Genomic DNA, 22,887 nt, shown 5'->3' on the forward strand with positions numbered 1-22,887 from the left:
CTCATTCCAGAACTGGGCAGGCTTTTTTTAGGTGTTTGCTGGCAAAGGCTAATCTGGCCTTTCAGTTCTTGAGCGTTACCAGTAGTTTGCACCTTGTCGTGAAGCCTCTGTATTTACATTCATAAAGCCGTCTCTTGACTGTAGATGTTGACAATGACATGCCTACCTCCGCAAGAGCGTCCTTGACCTGGCTAGATGTTGTGAAAGGGTTCCTCTGCACCCTGAGCGGAATTCTGCGGTCATCCACTTTAGTTGTCTTCCGTGGTCTTCCAGGCCTTTTGCTGTTGCTGAGCTTGCCAGTTAATTCCTTCTTTTTCAGGATGTTCCAAACTGTTGTATTCCAGTGAATAGCTACCAAATGCAAATGTAACACTCAGAACCACCTCCGGGCCTTTTATCTGCTTGATTGGTCATGGGGTGCCCAGGAAAAAGGCTGCACCTGGCCATGCAGCTGCTTGTCAGCCATTCGTTCCATTACTTATGAGCCACCAACGATGGGTGTGTGTGCGTGCCACTGGCTGTCCTTCCTGAATGGTTGGTGCCCCACTTTGTCACACCCCTTGAATTGCAGCTGAAAGTCCCGACTTCGCTCCCATCTGGGCGTGTTTCCTTTCAACTTCAATGTGGTGGTGTATGGAGGCCACCTGCCAAAACAGTTATCCTTGCTCCGATATTTCTGGCCCTGACCGTAGGTTCCGGAGTCTCCTTGTGACAACAAGGGCTAGAAACTGGGTGTACGCCGACCAGGGGAGGAAATCACAGAACATCAGACTCGACACCTGCCGAGAGAGACCACCACCCGTTACCACAAAGCAACGCTGCACAGGTGCAGAGATGGGACAAGCCTAGCCATAAAGCCTCCTGGCAGCTGCAGAAGCCTTAACAGATTCCTCCGGGGAGGCCCATTAAGCAGTACAAGCAAGTCCCATGTAAAAAAAGGATTTTTAATTTGCTCTTACAAGCGTGAGTAATGAAGAGGAGGGCGAGCTGGAAATGTCAGGTTATCCATAAAGGAGCTGACTCCGTGCAATTTATCGCGTGTGTATCAATGCAGCGCCGTCACTCCAGCCTGAATAATGAGTGCTTTTTACGTCCACAGCATGGACCAGAGCCCCACTTACACAAGAGGGGGGGGGGCAAACCCTCTTGAGAGCAGAGCCCCTCCTCTCCCCCAAGCCTGGGCCTGCCTGCCACAGCTCGTGTCCCATTAATGCCCGTGTCACTTCGCAAACATGTTCCTTGCCTTTCCCTCCATCCTGCTGGGCTCTTACCAGTTTCCACCGCTGCTCCAGAATGGCAGTGATGTCGACAGGGTGGCGCTCGATGACATTGAGGAAGCGGGCCTCTGGGACTGCGATCGCACAGATGACGTGGACCCACCTGCAAAGCACCCAAGGCGGAAATACTGAGAAGCTGCTCTCTTCCCTTTGACCTCAACTACAAGGCATATGCATAACTGTAGTAATAACAGTAATAGTAACAATACAAAATAGCCTTGCTTCAAGACTGACCTGGCATGAGTCAGAGGTGGGGCAGAAGATAGACGTCCAGATATCTGGGGCTTCATCTCCTAGCATTCCTATCGGCCATGCTGGTAGACGCTTCTGGGAGCTGAAGTCCAAAACATCTGGAGATCTACCTTCTGCCCATCCCTGTTCTAGATGCTGAAGAGAAGACAGAGATGCACCAAGTTTGCCCAAAGAGGAAAAAAGAGAGAAGATGGCCACCTCCAAGGCTGTTACAATGCAGTTTTGTTGGGGGTTTATTAGAAATCCTCACTGATTATGCAGTTCAATTTGCAGGTGTGTAAACCGAAGATGTACACAGGCTTTTGATGTAATAACTCATTACACATTTTAAAAATGACTCAACTGTCTGCCTATGCACCACTCTCTTTTCTTGGTGCCACTGCATATGTAAGTTTCAAACTGGTGCAAAGAAATAAATACATTCATTATTCTTGTTGATTTTCTTGCTCTATTGTTGCTTTCATGGTGCACACCACCTTTTATTATTTATTTATCTATTCACAACATTTATCTATCAGTCCATGTAATCTAAACAGATTCCGGAGCGGTGAACAAGAAGAGATAAAATGAACAAAAGATAAAAAGAAGAATGAAACATGGTATTAACATTATTCTTTAAACACACACACACACACACACACACACACACACACACACGAGTGACAATAAAATCGAGGCTGGCCAACCAAGGAAGGCTTCCTGGAAAAGAGCTGTTTTCAGGAGGCGCCGACAACAACTCAGTGTTGGCACCTGCCTAACTTCCAGAGGCAGGGAATCCCACAGGAAGAGGGCCAGCACACTGAAGGCTCTTCTCCTGGTGAACTCTAACCGGGCCACAGGTCCATTTGGAACCACCAGGAGCATGGTCTCCGATGACCTCAGTGACTGGCCAGGTAGGTAAGGGAGAAGGCACTCTCAGGAATCCTGATCCCAAGTCGTTTAGGGCTTTGTACACTAGCACCAAAACCTTAAACCTGGCCCAGTAGCAAATAGGCGGCCAGCGCAGCTCCGTCAGCAAAGGAACCTTTACTATGTACACCCACCCTTAAAGGCGGCTTAGAAGTAATTTTAAATGCATAAAAATTAAAAATACAGGACAATTCCTTTGACTTTTCAGGCGTTCCCAGGCCAGCAGCAGCCGGACAGGCACTTCCAGGATGCCCAAGAAGCCTGTGCCCCTTGGCTGTGCTGCATCGCTGTTCTCTGCCGAGGTTCTCTCCACCCGCCACCCACACGTTTTCCCCTGCTTAGTTTTGTCCTACCGCCACCCCCCGGAGCATGCTCTGCCCAGGCGCAGGTCAGTGCCAGCATCACCTCCCCATGTCTAGTGGGCCAGCTAAAGTGAGGAGCCAACACCGTGGCTTGGCTCAAAATGACAAATGAACGGCACAACAGGAGATTTTAAGTCTACGCGTTGGCTTAGGGGAGAGCCCTGATTATTCAGGACTCTGTTCATCGATCCAGACAAGTTTAATCAATCTGATCAGTCCATTAATGTTGCAGCCCTAGCTTGGATTGTTTGCCGGCGCTTATATGAAGCAGCGTGAACACACACTCCATGCCTCCCTCGTGCTCTCTCCAAAGCCTCAACTGAAGAGAGGCCACTATTTCTAAGGTGTGAGGAGCTCCACCCACTCCTGTTTGCATCACTTCCTCTGGGCTGAAATGTGACCACTCCCCAGCAGTTCCAGTAATTCACTCCTGTTGTTCTGAGTCCCTGCCCTCCTTTGAAGGAGGACTCGAAGGCAAAGCCTTGGGGCCCAGTGACTACGCCGCACGGCCTAGGCGGGAAGGGAGAGGGCGCGGAGGCAGAACTCCGCGTTCAACAACTAGACTGGCCAACGGGGCAACACCGAGCACAGAAAAGGTAAGAGGAGCGGGCCAAAGTCCAACCTCCCTGCTTCTTCTTCATTACTGGCTGTGACAAGGTTGGACTGGTGGAGATGGAAGAAATAAGAGCACAAAGCAGCCTGTAGAGCCTTCCAGCAGCGTCTCGCCAGAAGCCAGCTGTGAGGGGCCGGTTGAGGCTGAGAGGCTCCCTTTTCAGTACCAGGAGGGTGCATGTGGGCAGTGGTGGCCCACCGGCCACATCTGGTCTTCAAGGCTAGCAGCTGCCAGTCACCGGTGAAGAGCTAAGCGGCAGTGACAACACTGAACCCATCGACTCTGGTGGGAGCATGGGGCGGGCCACAGCGCAGTGGCACAGCACCTGCTTTGCACGCAGAAAGTTCGACTCCCAGCATCTCCAGGGAGGGCTGGAAAAAACTCCTGCCTGAAGCCCCGGAGAGTCACTGCTGCCAGTCGGTGTCGAAAATGCCAGGCTAGGTGGGCCACGGTTCTGACTCAGCATGAAGCAGCTTCCGACGTTCCGATGATCTAGGAGAGTTTGTACAGAAGCGATACTTTTGTGACACCTCAAGACAAGCGGGGGTTCCTAACTCAGCTTTTCGCATTGTTAAACTCGCCCGCGATATTTGTCAAACACCTGCAATCTTCATTACTCTGTCAAAGGTTTGGGAGAAGTCTGTAGAATGGCTTAGGGGTGGGCTGGGGGGCTTATTTCTCCCCCAGTAAGAAAAGGAAAAGCCTGCATTTTAATGCCACAGTCGGTACGGCACACCAATTTAAAACAAAAACACAGAACAACAAGATTAAGCTTAGCTGTGAAAATCTCCCTGAAGCGTTAAAAAGACATTACTGGAAAAAGCCCAAACAGATTAAGGTATCGTAAAGCACCCAACAGACGTCACAAATGTAGAAAGCCTGCAAGTCCACCCAGAAAGACAGCTAAAGCAATGGGTTTTCCAGCATCTTCATGTAACAATAAAACAAATCCTTGTGGTCAAAGTAAAAGCGAGCCAATTGCATGTAATGCACTTAATAGATAGAACTACATTGCAAGTGGGTCTCCCCCCACGCTTCCTAATTGGAGGCTCACATTTGCAGGACTGCTTCATCCTTTCGGAAGGAGCTGTTGTGCCTTTCGAAGCAGGAATCACAGTAGAACACTGTTGGGGAACAGAATTACAGTGTACACAAATTAACATTTTTGGTACCCAATTTACCTTCCATCTGTGGTCTTTTGAAGGGCTCCTCCCCTGAGATTACAGAGACAGCAATCCTGCAAAGACAACATGGAGACAAAGGGCAAAGAGCATTTCCTTGACACAAGGCCATATACGCCTTCAAAGGGCCTTCAATGAAGAGCGCTGTGTGGGTGTACCAGCGTAGCATCTGGAAAATCTTTTCAACACTACAAGCACATTTCTAGCTCTCATGATTGTGAATGCAAGTCTGAAGTGAGGTGAAGACTCTTGTTGTCTTTTTGACTTAATTTAATTTTAATGTATTTGTTCAATTATTGTTTTAATCATGTTTTTATTTATCTTACGATTGTAAGCTGCCTTGAGTGCCATCTTCTTGGTCGAAAGGCAGGGTACAAATTAAATCAATCAGTCATGCCTTTGGAAATATTGGCGGTCATATTTTGGGGGCTGGCCCAAAGGCTTGTCTTTTCATATTGGAGACATGCATGGTTTGTTTGTTTATTTATTGTATTTTTTATCTGCCCAACAACAAATGTTCTCGAGACAAATTATAAATTAAAAGAATAAAATACAAAACAAAACAACGAACATCGCAGGAATAGATAAGCTATATATATATAAGAACAGCTGTAAAATCTAAAAACTAACTCTAAAATGCCTGGGAGAAAAGTAAGGTCTCCAAACTATAACAATGTAGGCACAGGGCAGATCTCGGGGGGGGGGGGGAGATTCCATAAACAGGATGCACCCGGCTAAACTTCCTAAACTTTCTTCGGCAGGGGCAACATCCCCAATGAATGAACCCTCCTAGACCACCTAGAGAGAAGGCTTGCGTACCGCTAGCAGCACATTGGCTGAGCACCGGGAACAGGTCCATCCGTCGTTCACAAGGTCAGGCCGTATGCCGTAGCAACCTGTGACAAATCAAAAAGCATCGAATTGAAAAAGAGGAACGAAACTTCAAATAAAACCACCCTTAAAAAGCCCCAAGTGCATCCCTCACTCCTGTGGATCTCTCAGGAGTTGAACCGGTGCCACCGGAGCGATGCAGGAAGCCTCCTTTGTAAACTTAAAGGTTCATAGAGAGAAAGGGAAGACACCCCCATGACTACAGCTGAGCTAATGAATTGCCCATCGGTCTAGCCCGCTCATCTAATGAACTACCTGGTCACTGAGGTCATCAGCGGGCATGCTCCAGGTGGTTCCACATGAACCTATGACCAACTGGAGTCCAGTGTGAAGAAGATAGCCCAGTGTGGTGGCCCCCTCCTTACGGAACCCCCTGCCTTTGGAGGTCAGGCAGGCACTGTTTTCAGCGCCTCCTGAAAACACTGTTATTTCAGGAAGCCTTCCTTGAGTGACTGGCCACGGTTTTATCAGAACTTGGTTGATCAGAACTTTGTTTCTTTTTAAAAACAGTAATTATTTTAACATGGCTTTTATCCTTTTACCCTATCTGCTTTTCGCCACTCTGAAATCTTTGGATGTGGAGTGGTATACAAACATTGTAAGTAAGTAAGTAAGTAAGTAAGTAAGTAAGTAAGTAAATAAATAAATATCTGGTGCTTGGAAGAAGTTCCGAATAAGATGCACAACAGAACAGACAAAAGGTGAATGCTCTCTTGCCAGCCATCATTAAAAAAGGTATTCCTGGCCTCTAAATGCTAGCTCAAATAAAAAAGATTTTAATAAGGCTTCTGTTCAGAGGGCCAGGCTAGGGCCTTGGCTCATCTCCAGGAGAAAGGAGATCCACGGGGTGGGGTGGGGGGGCTACCTTCGGCCCTTCCCCACATGCCCGCAATGGAAAGGTGAGTCAGTGAAAAGGGCACTCATGATTAGAGACAGATACAATCCCCAGAGTGAAGGGAAGGAGAAGTCAATAACACAAAACCCAGTCATCTTCTTGCAGGTCACCTGGCCCTCGAAAAGGGGGGGGGGATGTTGAATTCAGACCTGGTTTTTTTTAAAAAAGGAATGGTCAGGGCTTGGCTGCCATTCCTTTGGAAAGTTGTCCGGGAGACCCAAAATGAAACTGTTGACTTTAACTGAAATATTTATGGAGCCCAAAAGCTGTGTGAAGGGACCGTGAAATTTCAGCACCAATTACTTGCTTCATGACTACGGGAAAGACAGACCTCCATATTTGTGGAGTATGGGAGAGTTCTCTTTTGGAAGGAAAGAGACAATTTTGCAAAGATGCGGAAGTACACATGAAATACAAAGAAATACAAAGAGAGGAAAACACACAGACACATTTTGTAACAAGCACAGTGCCGTTTCCAGGCTCTGCTCCTTAAAGAGATGTTGGGGGCAGGGGGAGAGAGCCTGACTAGATTTGAGTAGTTTTTAGACAGATTTTCATCATTCTTGCATTGCTGAATAGCTGTATTTTATATTCTGAGCAATGAAGGCAGAACCTGAACTAGTAAAAGAAGTCGGACCTGCAACGAAGTGTTGCAGCGTGGAGCGTTCCGATTCAGGGTTCCAGCAGCCAGCCAGCCATACCCTCTTCCAGGAGACATCATTTCATCCCCTCTCCCCCCGCCCCCAATATCTGGTGCTTTCTTCACCTCCCCTGAAAATTCACTTGAAATTAGCAAAAGGGTTCATTTGAGTAAATGGTCTTTAAAAGGTACGCTGAGGAGAAGCTACCTCTGAGAGAAAATACATTTCAGAAACTTTTCTTGTTGCCCTTCCTGGACCTTCCCTGCCTTCCAAATTAACCATTCCACTCAGACTGAAGGCTTTGGAGGAGGCCGGTCTGTAACGGATGTGTCAGCGGGAGAAAAGTACCCAATAAAATAATGGCCTCTCCTCTAATAGATACCGTCTTGCCAGGAGCCCAAACTCTAGCAGAAACACTGAGCCAGCGAAGGCTTCAGCGGGTGACACAAAAACATCCTTTGGTCTCTCAGAGGGGAAGTTTCCAAATCAAGCCAGGGAAAGAGGCAGACTCATCTGGGTCTGGCTTCTTCTCAGTTATCTTCCTGTTGGGCTGCTTTTCAGCTGGACGCACAGCTGCTCTCCTCGCTCAGGTATGTTGCTTAGGGTGTCCTCGTTTGGGGACGCCCAGAGGGCTTATCGTGAAGGGCGTCCTGATGTCTGGGCCATTCACATATGCTTTATGCACCAGAGCACACTCCCCATCAGGTCATTAAAATTATATCCCAGAGTCCCCTGTGCTGCTCTGCTTTCCAGAGAGGAAGAGCGCACCCTGGAAAGGCAGAAGAGATCCCGCTCTGATAACATTCACGAGATGCAGGTTATATATTCCTCTTTAAGGAGATTCTGTACTCCTACCCCTTCCTCATTTTCCTTCCTAAGTGGAAGTTACAAAGCTTGAAGGGTCTGTTAATGTCTGCAGACAGCCTTCCTGGCCTGCAACCAGATGTTCCGGCTCCCACCCACCCCCCTTTTCCCATTTGTCCAAAAAAAGCCCAATGTGACTTATGGACCTTAATGTGGAACAAGCTTTCATAGGCAGGAATCTACTTTATCTGGAAAAGGTTGTAAACTCAGCGGTAGAGAACATCCCATGCACAAAGAAGGTCTAAGGTTTAGCCAACGGCATCTCCAGGTAAGGCTGGGAAAGAAAGGTCTTTATCTGAAGCCCCAGAGAGTCACTGCCAATCAGTGCAGAGATAGCTCAGTATACGGCACCTTCCTCTCAGACACACCCTCAAAAAAGTGATGTGGCTCAGTGGACAGAATGTTGGACTCTGCTTCAAATTTTCTCCCAGCCATGATGGTCAGTGGTGGCCCTGAACAAGTCTCTCTGATGCCCTCAACCAACCACTCTCACAGGACGGTTGTAAAACGTACAAAGGATCATCCTCCATATGCTGCCTTGAGCTTTTAAAACTGTAGGAATCTGTGGCCCTCCAGATGCTGTCAGACTACAACTCCCATCAGCCCTGACCATTGCCCATGCTGATGAGAGTTGGAGGGCAACAGCATCCAGAGAGCCACAGCTTTCCTGCCCCTGCTGTAGAGAAAAAGGGGACTAGGATGTAACTAAATAAATCCTTAATGCACCATAGGACTCTGGGTCTCTCTGTCTCCCCCTGCCCCCAGACTAACATTTCCACTCTTTGCTATTCCAGTATAGGGACAAAACATGGAAAAGAAAAGGTTCAAATGAGAATCCAGTGCCCTCCCACAGCCCAGGAAAGCAACCACATTGATGAGAAACACAGAATATGAGAGAAACCTGCACCAACAAATCCACTTTCGAAATCCTGCAAGACTCGAAAGCTTGCATCCTGTGGTTCAAAAATGAGCTGACCTAAATAGGAGCATCCCCGGTGAGGATATTCCCACCTACCCTGCACCCAAGGTTTCACAGTCTGTAACATATTTGTGATTCAAGGAAGAGCTGTGCATTGACATGTTATTGATCAAGGTCTCAGTAGCCGTGTTGTTCCCAAAGAACAGGAAACGAAGCATGTGAGATGCTGCCTGTATTCACTGCCAGCCAGCCTAAGAAGACAGATTAGGGTGGCAGGGTATAGATTTAACAAGTAATTGTACAGAATGCATACAGAAGGCCGAAGAGCAGAGAGATAGACAGAGAGAGCAGAGGCAGAGAGAAATGGGTATGGTTGATGCACTTCTACCAGGATATCAGAAAGATGAAGAAGAACACGTGTTCAACTACCAGTTGAAGAGAAAGACAATAAACGGTGATTTTAAGAGGCAGGATTGTAGAGGGACCGTAGCTCTGTGGGTCCCAGGTTTAATCTCCAGTTAAAATTATCAAGTGTCTTCCCTGTCACAGGTTCTCTCTCCCTCTCTGCCAGAAACCTTGGAGAGACACAGCTAGTCAAAGTGAGCAATGCTGGGCTAGATCAAGGGTGTAGAGCCTCAGGCCCAGGGGCCAAATCTGGGCCACCAGGGGCCCCAATCTGCCCCTCCAGGGTTCCCGAGATAGCTAAACCCCTTTCAGAGAGGCCGAAGTGCCAGTCCAGAGGCTTTGTTTCTGGCAGTAAGAGCTTGAAGATACAAGACACTGGTATATTCTGTCCTAGCCCGTTTTGCCTTCAGCCCCACCCACAGCTGAAACATGGCCCCCGAGGGCTTCCCAAAAATGGAATTTGGCCCTTGTGCTGAAAGAGGTTCTAGAGCCCTGGGCTAGATGTCACAGTAGTCTGACCTGGTATAAGGCAGGCCCCGTATATCCCCCCATGATCCAGGTTGGAGATTAGCAGGGGGAGGGGGAAATGAAGGCCAAGGATCATACTGCTTGGCATATGGAGGCCTCACTGGAAGTTTCCGTCCCCCCCAGTGATGCTCTCGGGAGGCCGTTCTTACTAGGCCACCTGTGGCCTCATTCTGGTACTCAGCTCCGGTCCTCAAAGCAGCAGATAGAGGGCAACGCTCTGGCAGACTTTGAGGTTGCTTGGGAATGGGAGGGGAAGGACTGAGAGATGTTTGGGCCGAGGTCCTGAAGCCACGGAGAGATGAGGCTGGGCCCAGAGTGCAAACCAGCAGCTGCAGTGCACCGTCTCAGCACACACTTACTGGCATGGACCCGCAGGCAGCACTTGGCACAGGAAATCAGCAGGCTGCTGCCATCCTCCCCGATGTAGGAGCTGGACGGGAGGGGCTCCGTGTTTTCGCCACTCGAGGTGAAGCACATTTCAGGGATGAGAGGCTTGGTCTTCTGCCCGCTTCTGAATGAGGGCTGGGGCAAGGAGGTTTCACCTGTGGGCAGAGGGGCAACCTCCTTTTCCATCTGCAAGGTCTTGGAGGAGAAAACACAAATAATTACTAGGGTGTAGAGCAGGGGAGGGCAGGAGGACGATTGGGATATCCTGGTAGATCTCTGGGTGACTGACGATAGACTGGCGAGGGCTTCCAGCTCCCGATTGCTTTAGCAATAGCAGCAACAAAATAGCACCACCACCCACCCACAACCACCCATTCAATTATACTGCTGAAATGAGGAAAGCCTGGGCTGCGAGCTCCATTCAATCCGGGTACTTGAGACAAATGCCTGGGCCCAGAGTTCTTTCATTCTACGTGAATGTCTGTTACATCAGGCTCTCTGGTTAGTGGATCCTGGGGTTCCAGACAACAACAAAGTGGATTCCACAAGCCAGAGGTCTGCCCACCACCAGAAGAGAGCACCCTCCCTTGGCTCATCAGTCAGAGTCTCTGGTTACTCAGAAGACAGAAAAACAACCTCAGATGACTCTGTAGCAGGCACCCTTTGCAGCATCGCACATGATGCTAGATATCCCCGCTCCACCACAGAAAAAACAAAACTGTTTCTATTTTATTAATTTTTATAACCTGTCACATTCTCTGCCCAACTATTCAAAGGCCTGGTTCGGATGTGACAGGAAGCCCTGGTTTCCCACTCCATGAACGAGCTGCCATGAGCACTGCACATTCCTCCCCTTTCCTTCTATTTCACCGCTGTGAGGAGATTGGAAACTTAATGCTTTCTACTTTAAACAAGTTATATTTTACCCATGAGCTCTGGACTCTGGGAACTGTGGTCTGTTTGAACTGTGGTTTAAGAAAACAAGGCAGGATCAAACTACAGTCTCAGATCCTGGTTTGTTCACTAACTAGAGTTTAGACAAACCATGGTTAGAGTTCAGACTCTAACTGGGAAGTGTGGTTTGTTTAGAGGTGGAAGCTTCCAATCTCCTCCTTGTGGTCATAAAGGAGATGGGAGAGGGGGGGTTCAAGTATCAGCATGACTAACTCACATAGCAGGGAGCTATGGTTTCCTGTTACATCATAAAACTGTGTTACGGTGGTTCCATTCCTACCTGCATGGCCAGCTTCAGAGAGTAACATCGGGTGACCATGCCTTGGCCCCTTAGCAATTGAACCAGGGGGTTACACAGGGTACCATCTTGCCCCCAATGTTATTTAATACCTTTATGAAGCTGCTGGAAGGAGTCATTAGGGGATTTGGAGCCAAGTGCCATCAGTATGCTGATGACACACAGCTCTATCTCCCTGTGACATCTGAATCAGGAGAGACTGTGCAAGTACTGAATCAGTGCCTAGACTCTGTAATGGGCTGGATGAGGGCCAATACACTGAAGCTGAATCCTGGCAAGACAGAAGTCCTGTGAGTGAGTGGTTCCCAGGTCTGGGGGACAGGCTATTGCCTGTTCTTGATGGGGCTGCACTCCCTTTGAAAGATCAGGTCCACAGTCTGGGGGAACTCCTAGATCCATCACTGTCGATGGAGTCCTAAGCAGCCATGGCAGCTTGGAGTGTCCCGGACAGGGACAGCTTGGGCACAGTGGTACAGGCGCCACTGTACCACTCAGGACTGGACTACTGCAACGCACTCTACTTGGGGCTGCCCTTGAGGCTGGTCGGGAGCTGGAGCCAGTGCAGAACGCAGCAGCTCAGCTGTGGTCGGGAGCTGCCCCTTTCCAGCATGCAACTCCTTTGCTGAGGGAACTGCACGGGCTGCCTATGTGCTACGGGGCCAGGGTTAGGGTATAAGTACTAGTGTACAAAGCTCTAAACGACTTGGGACAGGATACCTGAGAGAGCGCTTTCTCCCTTACCAACCTGCCCGGTCACTGAGGTCATGGGAGGGCATGCTCCTGGTGGTTCCACATGGACCCATGGCCCGGTTGCAGTCCACCAGGAGAGCCTTCAGCATGGCAGCCCCCTTTCTTTGGAATTCCCTGCCCCTAGAGCTCAGGCATGTCCCAACACTGCATTGTTTCTGGTGCCTCTTGAAAACAGCACTCTTCCAGGAGGCACTCCTTAACTGACCAGCTATGGTTTTTATTGGCACTGTGTTTTTTAAACAAGTATAATTTTAATGTGATGTTTTAATCCTTTTTATTGTTTTAGTTTTTGTGTTCACCACTCTGAGATCTGTTCTAGATATGAAGCGGTATATAAATATTGTAAAAAAAATAAGTAAAACATAGAGTTAGCAATAAAAAAAATCATTTAAACTTATGTGCAGTGCCAGCTGCCAGCTTAACGCAGAGCACTAATTGATGCAACGTCTCTTTAAGTTACATGAGGGAACCCTTTGAGGGCTAAATGCATTCCCTAAAGTAGAACACTCTTTAACTGTTTTATTGTTCTAGATTTTAAATTGGTATTAGCTTGCTTAATGGTTTGATGTTTTTAGTTGTTTAAATTATTTATTGTTTTGAACTGTCTAAATTGATTTTATCGGTACGCTGCCCTGAGATCCTAATGATATAGGTCAGGACGTAAATGTTTTAAATAAAAATAAAATGTTTAAAACTACAGTATAAAATAAAAGCCAAAATAAAACCGAGCAGCAATGCAGAGATTTAAAATATAGGAACAGACTGAAAACAACTGAACTAAAAGACTAAAATGCCTGGGAAAATAAAATGGTCTTCAACTGGTGCCAAAAAGAGCACAATTTGGCACGAGACGAGGCTGGCTGTGAAGCTTATTCCACACCTGGGGGGCCACAGCAGAAAAGGCCCTCTTCCTGGTAGCCACCCACTTCACGTCCTTTGGCAGTGGCTCCTGGAGAAGGACCACTGAAGATGATCTCAGGGTCTGGGCAGTGCATAGGCTTGGAACCCCTATTTGACCCTTTCACTACCTGGCTGCAGGTGGTGATGAAAGGGTGTTTAGTACAGGAGGGTTCTGGCCTCTCTTTCAGCCCCTAGGTTTGGTAAAAGTGGGGATTCCCAGGTCATGCTGGGTGATCAGAAAAAAAAGCGGCAGCAGTTGCTGTAGATCAATTCATGCAAAGGTGCAGAATGCGGCCGCCTGAGTATTGCTGGGAGCGAGGCGATTCGATCATATAACACTTATACTGCGCCAGCCAGTGTGTTTCTGAGACCAATTCAAATTTCTGGTTTTGACCTTTAAAGCCTTAAACGGTTTGGGACCAAGTGACTTGAAGGACCGCCTTCAGCCATATCAGCCTGCCCACACTTTAAGATCAGAAATAGAGGCCCTTCTCATCTGCCCACCTGTCACAGCAGTCAGGTGGGTGACCAAACATGAGAGGGCCTTCTCAGCAGTGGCCCCACACCTTTGGAACAAGTTCTCATCCGAATTCCGCCATGCTCCGTCATTGCAGGTATTTAAGGCGGCCTTGAAAATGTATTATTTTACCGTGGTCTTCTCTCAATATGACTGCTGTTGTTGCCGTTATTGCTGCTGTTCTTGTTGCTGGTTTTCTTGTTGCCTTTTCTTGTTGTTTTTATTGCTAATTTACTGTGTTTTATGTTTATCACTTTTAATATTTTCACTGTTTTTATGTATTTAATTGAGGTAAACCGTCTTGGGTGGGCTTCTGCCCTGAAAGGCGGCCAATAAATGTTTTAAATAAAACGAATTTCAAAAAGACGTGATATCACATGTGTGCCATCAAGGGGCAGCGACGTGTGTTTTGGGCAACACTGGCATTCTGTCCTTGAGAAAAGTGGGGAGGTCCACTAAGCACATGCTGCTTGTCCCTCTGAAGAACGCCAGAACAGCGATATAGCTCATCAAAATGCGGCGACTGCGAAGCATCTCTTGAAATAAGGCTGGGCCAGGTTGGGGGACCTGGAGGAAAAGGACTCATAGAGATAGGAGGAGGAAGATGAAAAGCACGGCTCGGTTGTCCCTCCCCCATCTCCGCGGCACCCTCTCCTGCTCTTTCAGCAAGATTTTCTCTCTGGAAGGGCACCTCAAGGTTTCTGGTAGCAAAACTAGGGTTGTGAGACAAAGCACTGAACGCAGCCCAAGTCTCCTCAGAATTCATTATACAGCAGCACTGTGCAGCGCTCAGGGGACACACTCAACTGTCAGGCAGCAGAATAAATCAGGATGGCTCTCCCGCCCAGCAGCGCACTTCCCATGGCTAAATCCCGTTTCTTAAAAATGCATACCTTGAAAGAGCCCACCCAGGTGCAAAGGGAACAGGCACCTTTTGTAAGAAAGATGGGGGTGAAACACGGGCAAAGCTGGGCAAATAATCTGCTCATGGCCAGAACAGGCGAAGAGGAGATGCCCACCCTTGCAAGGAGAAACCAACTGACAGGAGAGGGGGAGCTTAACCCTTTCCCTGCTCTCACTTTTCATTTGGAAGCCTTCCTCCCCAGCACTTTCTGCTACTTGATCAGGAGACACATTTCAGAACCTGGAGACCGGAGAAAATGGCAGGGGAAGGGGAGTTCCAGAGGAAAAGCAGCAGACCTGTAAAAAAAATCAAACTCTGCTAGTTACAGCACTGGATCAGTAAGCCCCCCACCCCCACCCGCCAGTTGCAGATGATCTCGAGGTAACTAACGTAGGGATAAGTGGAGATGGCTATTGCTGATTTCCCCTTCTTGTGGTCTTCCAATGGGCAAATGGCTGGACACAGGTGAAGGCAGAGCACTGGGGTAGGAACCCTCATGCCTATCGAGCACAGCCAATGGGGTTTGTAGTCCAAAACATCTGGAGCACACCAGGTTGCCTACCCCTGGGCCAGATGGAGCCTTATACTTTTAGCCTTATACAGTGCGGCAATCCTTACAAAAATACCTCTGCGGGAACTGAGAGCGTCTTGCACAGTATTTTAGCTGCGGCCAGTCCTACGTGGCCTGATTTCTAATGTGCTTTTGAAGCGAAAGGTAGCGATGATTCAAAGCAGCGCATTAAGTGCTTAACACTTGGCAACCGTTGCCAAGAAAAAATTTATACACACACACACACCCCCTCAGCAGAAGTTGCCAGAACTTGAAATCCCAGCAGCCCCTCCTCATAATCAAAGCAGCCTAGACTGTGCCCAGAAAATACATACAAATATTATCTCTTATTTACTCTAATGATGGGGAAATTAAACTGAAATTAAACTCAGGAAAAGAGTATTACATTCCACCCCTCCAGTTGCCGCCTTAAACTGCGCTGCATGAGCTCTAGATAATCATTGCATTGGGTTCCGTTCCCAAGTTCTTCCAAGTGCGTGCATAGATTAACCTAGCTGTATAAACATACAGCTGGGGTCACAGTAGCTCTTGCGTACGTCTACCAGTTGCCACGTGAAGGCTCATGGAGACAGTGGTCAGTGTTAAACTGCTACACCAATGGTGACTCCTTTGAACAGCTTGCAGACAGATACGCAGGACTTACCCATGAGGTCACCACCTTTAAACAGTTGCCTCTAAGGCAGGGGTGGGCAACTGGTGGCCCTCCAGATGTTTTGGCCTACAACTCCCATGATCCTTTACTATTGGCTATGCTGGCTAGGGCTGATGGGAGTTGTAGGCTGACCCAGCTCTAAGGCACAGTCTACCCATACAGCAGAAAGAGGGATGTTAAGGGTCCCAAGGTAGTAGAATGGACTGATCCACTTCAGACTACAGGAAGATCACATTTTAATGCCCCCCGCATCAAAAACTCCCTGCAAGTAGAAAATCAGCTCAGCAGGAGAAGGGCTGGGCTAGAGCTTTTCTATCTGATGTACTAGCTTTCTATTTACACTGAGTTGTGGGTGAATTTTTTTTCATGAGCAGTCCAAAGTGATATCACACTCTGACAGTCCAAAGTGATACAGCCCATTCTAGCATCTCATTCCTCTGCATGTGTAGATCCAGACTTACTTAGAATCATAGAATAGAACCATAGAATAGTAGCGTTGGAAGGGGCCTACAAGGTCATCGAGTCCAACCCCCTGCTCAGTGCAGGAATCCAAGTCAGAGCATCCCTGACAGATGGCTGTCCAGCCTCGTCTTGAACGCCTCCAGTGTGGGAGAGCCCACCACCTCCCCAGGTAATTGGTTCCATTGTCGTATTGCTTATCATAATAATCCCCTCTACTTATCATAATAATCCCCTCTATTTCCGATGTCTGGGCAGTGAGTGCTGTTGTTTACATAGCTAAAGCAGTATCAAAAATGTGGAGAGGCTCCATGGTTTGCATAAGTAAAAAAAAAAATCACTGGGGGAAAACCCCCTAAAGCGAGAGGACCCCCAGAACAGCCCAACGAGGAGTTAGCAAGCTCAGCAGCCACAGAACACTCGCTGGCGGCTGGGGGAGGAACACGGAAAACAGGATGGGAGGGAGACAGGGATGAAGTGTCACGTAGGAGGGCGCAATGGACCGACTGGAACAGTGAGCAAGAAAACACATGCTGCAATGCTTTGCGGTCGTTCCCTCTAACGACTGCAAACTCAAGTGGTGGAGGGCCTATCAATTTGGATGCAGAACAGGGCTGCCCACAAGTCCTTTCCTTTTCGTACAACTGAAGGCCAGTGACAAATCAAGCTTGCTCCCACCGTGTGGCTGTGTCCTTGCTCACGCTGGAGCACAAGGCGACCCAGGGGACTGGCTGGTGCCTCATCTACTGGCATGGCTGGAAGAGATACACACACCCTCGCATACAGTGGGCAACTTGCAGCCCTCCAGGTGTTTGGGCCTACAACTCCCATCAGGCCTAGCCAGCACAGCTTATGGTGAGGGATTCTGGGAATCGTAGGCCAGAACAACCGCAGGGCCACAAGTTGCCCACCCCTGCTCTAACCGCTAGGCATCGTGGGAGTCGGAGGGGCTTTGGAGCAGGCCCGCTTCTGTGCTAACCCAAGGCAGGGGAACTTCTAGCACTCAGATGTTGCTAGACTCCCCTCAGCCCCAGCCAGCGGGGCCAATGGACAGGGATGATGGGAGTTGTAGTCCAACAACGCCAGGAGGATCCAACTCCTGTTCAAACTATTCGTCACCCCCAAGCTAGAAAGGTGGAGCTTCCAGCATGGATGGTTCCCCCACAGGGGACTCAGAGCCTGCTAAAATCCCACCCATCTTTCCCACAGATGGCGGAAGTAGCTGAAGAAATTGCTTGTTTGACAAGGGGCCCTCGGGCGTCACTCTGCATGTCCGCTTGCTCCTTGAGACTGAAGCTACAGAATTACCTGATTGTAGGGATAGAAGAGGGTGCAGATGGCGCAGTACGGCTCACTCAGGGCAGCAGCAGCATTGAATCTCCTCTCTGCCGCAAAGTTGGGTGCTTTGTTTTTCCACTGCAGGGAAAGCAAGGACTTCAAGGGCTCTGGATCGCCAATATCCTCCTCACCAGAGAATGGGAGGGTTTCTGAGCCAAGAGGAAAGAGAGAAAGAGAACCAGTTAGGCAGGCAGGCAAGCAGGAAGGCAGGCAGGCAGGCAGGCAGGCAGGCAGGGGCAACGGCTAGGAATTGTCCAAATGGCCTTGAGGAGCCAGCACCTTTTCCCTGAACTTTAGGTCTGCACTTTTTAAAGCCAACCAGCGGAGCCATTAAAGTGATGTCATGGCAGGCAACTCCTCCAAAAGCCCATCAATGACTGAAATAAATATTATGGGGGGGGGGGGGAAGTATTTTTGTAACCATGTGCCAACCAATTAACCTAACGCAGAAATTAAATCAGCTTTGTTTATTTTTCAGAAATTTATAACCTGCGTTTCCAGTTCTGACTAGACCTTCAAGGTTGCCTAAGATTTGTAAAAAAACAAACCACTGAGATTAAATTAAAAACTAACCATACTGCTGCTGTACAGAAATGTATCAGGGCAAACTAGCTCAAAGCAGCCAAACTCAAATCCCATCCCAAGGCACCAAAACCAGGTGGGCAGTCACCTTGCAGTGTGCCAGGATCTATCTAAGGAGTGGATCAGGGAGCTAAGGAGCTCTGTCACCAAGACGCGCACATGATTAAAGTGAAGGAGAAGGGAGCTGACACACTAGCTGTATTGATCCTTCAAGCACAGAATGCTGCGTGTCCCCAAACTCTTCACAAACATATGGGCCTCTCCCCGCCCAGCTTTCCTCCTCATGCACAGTAACCTTGTTAACCCCTGCAGGAGACACTCGGTGCTGGACTGCTGGTGTTTCCTCGAGAGGGAGCAGGGAACGCCATGGCTCGATCTGGCCAAGCTTGACAGCTCTGCGACTCAGGCCTCCGAGAAGCGACAGGGCTTCGCGGCAAAGACGGTCCTCCTCGAGATGGGAGGTAAAGCCTCGCGTGTCAGATCCGGCAAGCCAGCAGCCAGAGGTGAAGCCATCACAAAATAGAGAAAGAGGATAGAAAGGAGAGACGGAAAGAACTGGGCATGCTGAGCCTTGAGAAGAGAAGACTGAGGGGAGACAGGATAGCGCTCTTCAAGTCCCTGAAAGGTTGTCACAGAGGGGAAGGCCAGGATCTCTTCTCGATCGTCTCAGAGCGCAGGACACGGAATCATGGGTTCAGGTGACAGGAAGCCAGATTCTGGCCGTCATCCGGAGAAACATCCTGACTGTCAGAGCAACACGATATTGGATTCCATGACCTAGGGAGGTGGCCGGCTCTCCCACACTGGAGGCATTCAAGACGAGGCTGGACAGCCCCCTGTCAGGGATGCCCTGACCTGGATTCCTGCATGGAGCAAGGGGTTGGACTCAATGACCTCGCAGGCCCCTTCCAACACTACTGTTCTATGATTCTACAGGATTAAAAAAACACCATTTGCCAGCTGTCACCTGCAATGCCCTACCTCCAGCACAAAAAGCGGATTGTGGAGGGGCTGTGATGCAATCGATGTTCACTGCCACTCTAATTGTTTGCGGGAGAGCTGTCAGCAAATAAAACGTTGATGGCTCGCACAAATTCTGTGAAGAAATGGAAATGCCACTTTCTGGCTGCCAATACCATGATGCGGCGAAAGTGGAGGCAAGGCAGGCAGACTGGCAGAGAGCAGGAAGAGGGGCTGCTGTGGGCCAGCGGATCAGCTGTGTGGATTCTAAAGGGAGGCGGGGCAGGCAAAGCAGCCCAGGGCAGGAGGCAAGTACAAGACATGCAGGACTATGGAAGCAGTGGAGGCTGGTGGCTCCGAGGTCAGTGGGCCGGTGGATCTGCTCTGAGTTTCAGTCAGAACCAGTTGGAATGCTAAAGAAGCTATCCAAGGTGTAGGGCGCCCTGGATAGCTTCTTTACAGTTCAGACTGAAACACAGAACAGCTTCACTGCCCCCCTGGCATGGGAGCCACCAGCCTCCACTGTATGGAAGTTGGAGCCGGGGGATCGAGAAGGCATCGGGTCAAACCAAGCAGGCAGGGGCTTGGCAGGGGAACAGTCCAGAAGCATGAGGGGGAGAAGAAGAGAGAGCCAGTCACAGAAGGGTCTCAGAGAAGCAAGGGAACAAGAAAGAAGAGAAGGGAGATGTGCACATCATAACCAGGAGTGGAAGCGCTGAGGCATCGTGGACTGATCTGAAGTGACCAGCCACATCTTTGACTGAAGGAGCCCGGTATCTCTTATGATACTTATGTTTTTGTGTGACAAAAGCAGTATTTGTTCAGGGAAAGTCATGAATCATCTGTCTGGAGCCAGGATGAGCATACCAGAGTGTTGCCTGTTCGTGCAGCCCCGGGTCCCCTTGCATAATTACCTTAGCATCTGCAAAAGGGCCACCTTTGATAGCTAAACTCCAGAAGGGAAGCCATTCACCTGTACTAGTAGATGCCTTCCTGAAATGCCATGCCATGGTACATTTAGAGAAGAACTGAGTTCTTGTAGTTATGAAGTTGGAGGGATCCTCTGGATGGGCTGGACTACAACTCCCAACATCCACCAGCCCCCAGCAGCAGGAGTGCGAACCCCGGGGAGTGGGGAAGTCCCAAGGGACAGAAATCAGCCCCTGTATGGCCTGACGTTACCCACCGCTGTTTTAGCTTAATAGTTTACGTTGCTTCCAAGCCCACATAACTAAGACGTAAACTGGATCTATGAGGAAGAGTAACAACACCTCCCACTCTTGCTGAACGCCCCCCACACACACCCGCCCTTGTTGTGGCTCTCTGGTGGATGCAGGAGAAATGAGCCGGGGGTGGGGGGTGATCACAGAACAGCAGGGCTGGGAGGGCCCACAAGGCCATCGCACCCACCCCCGGCTCAGTGCAGGGATCCAGGGCAGAGCATCCCCGGCAGACGGCTGTCCAGTGTCATCTTGAACGCCTCCAGGGTGGGGGAGCCCACCGCGCCCCCCCCCCCAAGGTCATGGGTTCCACTGTTGCATTGCTCCAACAGTCAGGACGTTTTTGCTGATGTTCAGCCAGAATGTGGCTTCCTGTCACTGGAGCCCAGTATTCCGTGTCCGGTACTCTGGGATGATCGAGAGGAGATGCTGGCCTTCCTCTCTGGGACAGCCTTTCAGGGACTTGAAGAGCGCTATCCTATCTCCTCTCAGTCTTCTCTTCTCAAGGCTAAGCATGCCCAGTTCTTTCAGTCTCTCTTCATAGGGCTTTGTTTCCAGTCCCCTGATCTTCCTTGTTGCCCTCCTCTGAACCCTGTCCGGCTTGTCTGCATCCTTCTTAAAGTGTGGTGCCCAGAACTGGACACAGTGCTCCAGAGGAGGCCTAACCAGGGCTGAGTAGAGGGGAACTAGTACTTCCCGGGATTTGGAAGCTATGCTTCTATGAATGCAGCCCAAAACAGCAGTTGGCTTTTTTGCAGCCACATCCCATTGTTGGCTCATATTCAGCTTGTGATCGACAACAATTCCATGATCCTTCTCACTTGTAGTGTGGTTCAGCCACGTATCCCCCATCTTGTAACTGTGCATTTGGTTTCTTTTTCCTAGGTGCAGAACCTGGCATTGATCCCTATTAAATTTCATTCTCTTGTTTTCTGCCCAGCGCTCCAGTCTATCAAGATCACTTTGAAGTTGTAGTGGGAGTTGTAGGCCAAAACATCTGGAAGGTCACGAGCTGCCCACCCTGGTCTAAAGGGAGCAGCAGGATTTCTGTTTGTAAGGTAAGACCTCTCGGGTACATTAACACACAGCCTTGAAAATACGCCCCCCAAAGTTACTTGCCTGCTAATTTGTTTTTGCTTTTTTAACTAGCTTGGATTTCCAAGAGTGCCACAGAGCAGGGGTGGACAACTTGTGGTCCTCCATACGTTTTGGCTTACAATTCCCAACAACCCTCACAGCTGATGGGAGCTGAAAGACAAAACATTTGGCGCCTACATTGTACTCCTTTCGGCGCCAGTTGAAGACCTTTTTATTTTCCCAGGCATTTTAGCATTTTAGCTTTCTAAATTTTTATCTTTGCTGTTTTAAATCTGTATTTTAAACTCTTGCACTGCTGCTAGGTTTTATTGTGGTTGTATTGTTATATTGTGGTTTTAATGTTCTATATATTTTAAATTGTTTTATTGTGTGTTGTTTGGTTTTAATTTTTGTGAAGTGCCCAGAGAGCTTCGGCTATTGGGCGCTATAGAAATGAAATGAAATAAATAAATAAATAAATAATCTGGAGAGCCACAGCAGGCCACCCCTGCAGCCAACATGGAAGCACAGGCTAGTAAGCACAACTTAAAACACCCTCGATCAAGCTGGCTGGTGGAGGAGGGACAGGTCGCGCTATCCCTCCTCTTCCCCCTCCTGCTCAGCTGCTGCAGAGCAAGGCACTTCTCCACCCCCACGGCCAGCATGGAAGCCAAGCAGGCTGGTGGCGGCAGAGGAGCGGAGCAACCAGCCCCTTCTCTAGTCGGCCAGCTCACTTCCCTACCTGGAATTCCTCGGGTGACCAGGCAAGTTATTCAAAGCAAGGCTGTGAAAGAGACTCCCATCCCGGGCCTTTGCCATCAAGCTCACTACACATACCCTCATCGCTTGAGGCTTCCTGTTTCACCACCGACAAGGGGGAGCGTGTAGGTGGCTTGCCCAGAGGGTGGCGGCGGCTTTTCTTAATCTCCATCTTCAGTTTAGAGAAAGTCGAAGTCGTCTAAGGGGTGGGAAGGGAGGGAGGGAGAAACACACCACATTACTTCATATACTTCGGAGTGGGAGCAAAAGAGCAACAGTGACATTACTGGAGCCTTCCCCAACCTTGCAGAGGTGTTGAACTACAACTCCCAGCAGCCCCCAAAGCTATGTCCTGTGCCCACATCTTGGCACACACAAATCCTGGCAAACTAATATGAAACGCCATAAACTGTACAAACTTTTATTGTTAGCAAATCAGGTTTCATAGACAAGCTTCTTAGCTTTCACAATAAAAGTTAAATGGTAATAATACTATTAGAGTATTATTATACTACTATTACTCTATTAATACTCTAGAAATCGTAGAGCTGATGGCAATTAGCTATAGGCTCTATATGTAGTTCTAAGAACAGTCACAAGCTAATAATGGTAACTGTGTCAGAGATCCATACAACTTGGTTTCATACAATCATAGATTCATAGGGTTGGAAAGGGCCTACAAGACCATCGAATCCAACCCCATGCTCAATGCTGGAAGCCTGATTCCCAGGCGGTCTCCCATCCAAGTACTAACCAGGGCTGACCCTGCTTAGCTGACGAGATCAGACAAGATCGGGCGCATCCAGCCCTTTTCCTTGTGGC

At 49.0% G+C, this 22,887-nt stretch overlaps 1 protein-coding gene across 2 annotated transcripts in view; it reads right to left on the reverse strand.

Moving 5' to 3' along the window:
* Positions 1-22,887, reverse strand: part of KDM4B (lysine demethylase 4B) — a 187,789-nt gene that overhangs the window by 13,720 nt on the left and 151,182 nt on the right. For both annotated transcript variants that reach the window (XM_084825635.1, XM_084825637.1), the window contains exons 12-17: positions 22,144-22,264; positions 17,438-17,616; positions 10,097-10,319; positions 5,414-5,490; positions 4,595-4,650; positions 1,272-1,380 (exon numbers count right to left, since the gene is read on the reverse strand). In XM_084825635.1, the coding sequence (XP_084681761.1) occupies positions 1,272-1,380; positions 4,595-4,650; positions 5,414-5,490; positions 10,097-10,319; positions 17,438-17,616; positions 22,144-22,264 (765 nt within the window). The remainder of the gene's footprint in view (positions 1-1,271; positions 1,381-4,594; positions 4,651-5,413; positions 5,491-10,096; positions 10,320-17,437; positions 17,617-22,143; positions 22,265-22,887) is intronic.

This window comes from Heloderma suspectum, chromosome Z (assembly GCF_057233095.1).
Source record: "Heloderma suspectum isolate Gila_16-S chromosome Z, 16-S_ref, whole genome shotgun sequence".
NCBI classification, from domain to species: domain Eukaryota; kingdom Metazoa; phylum Chordata; class Lepidosauria; order Squamata; family Helodermatidae; genus Heloderma; species Heloderma suspectum.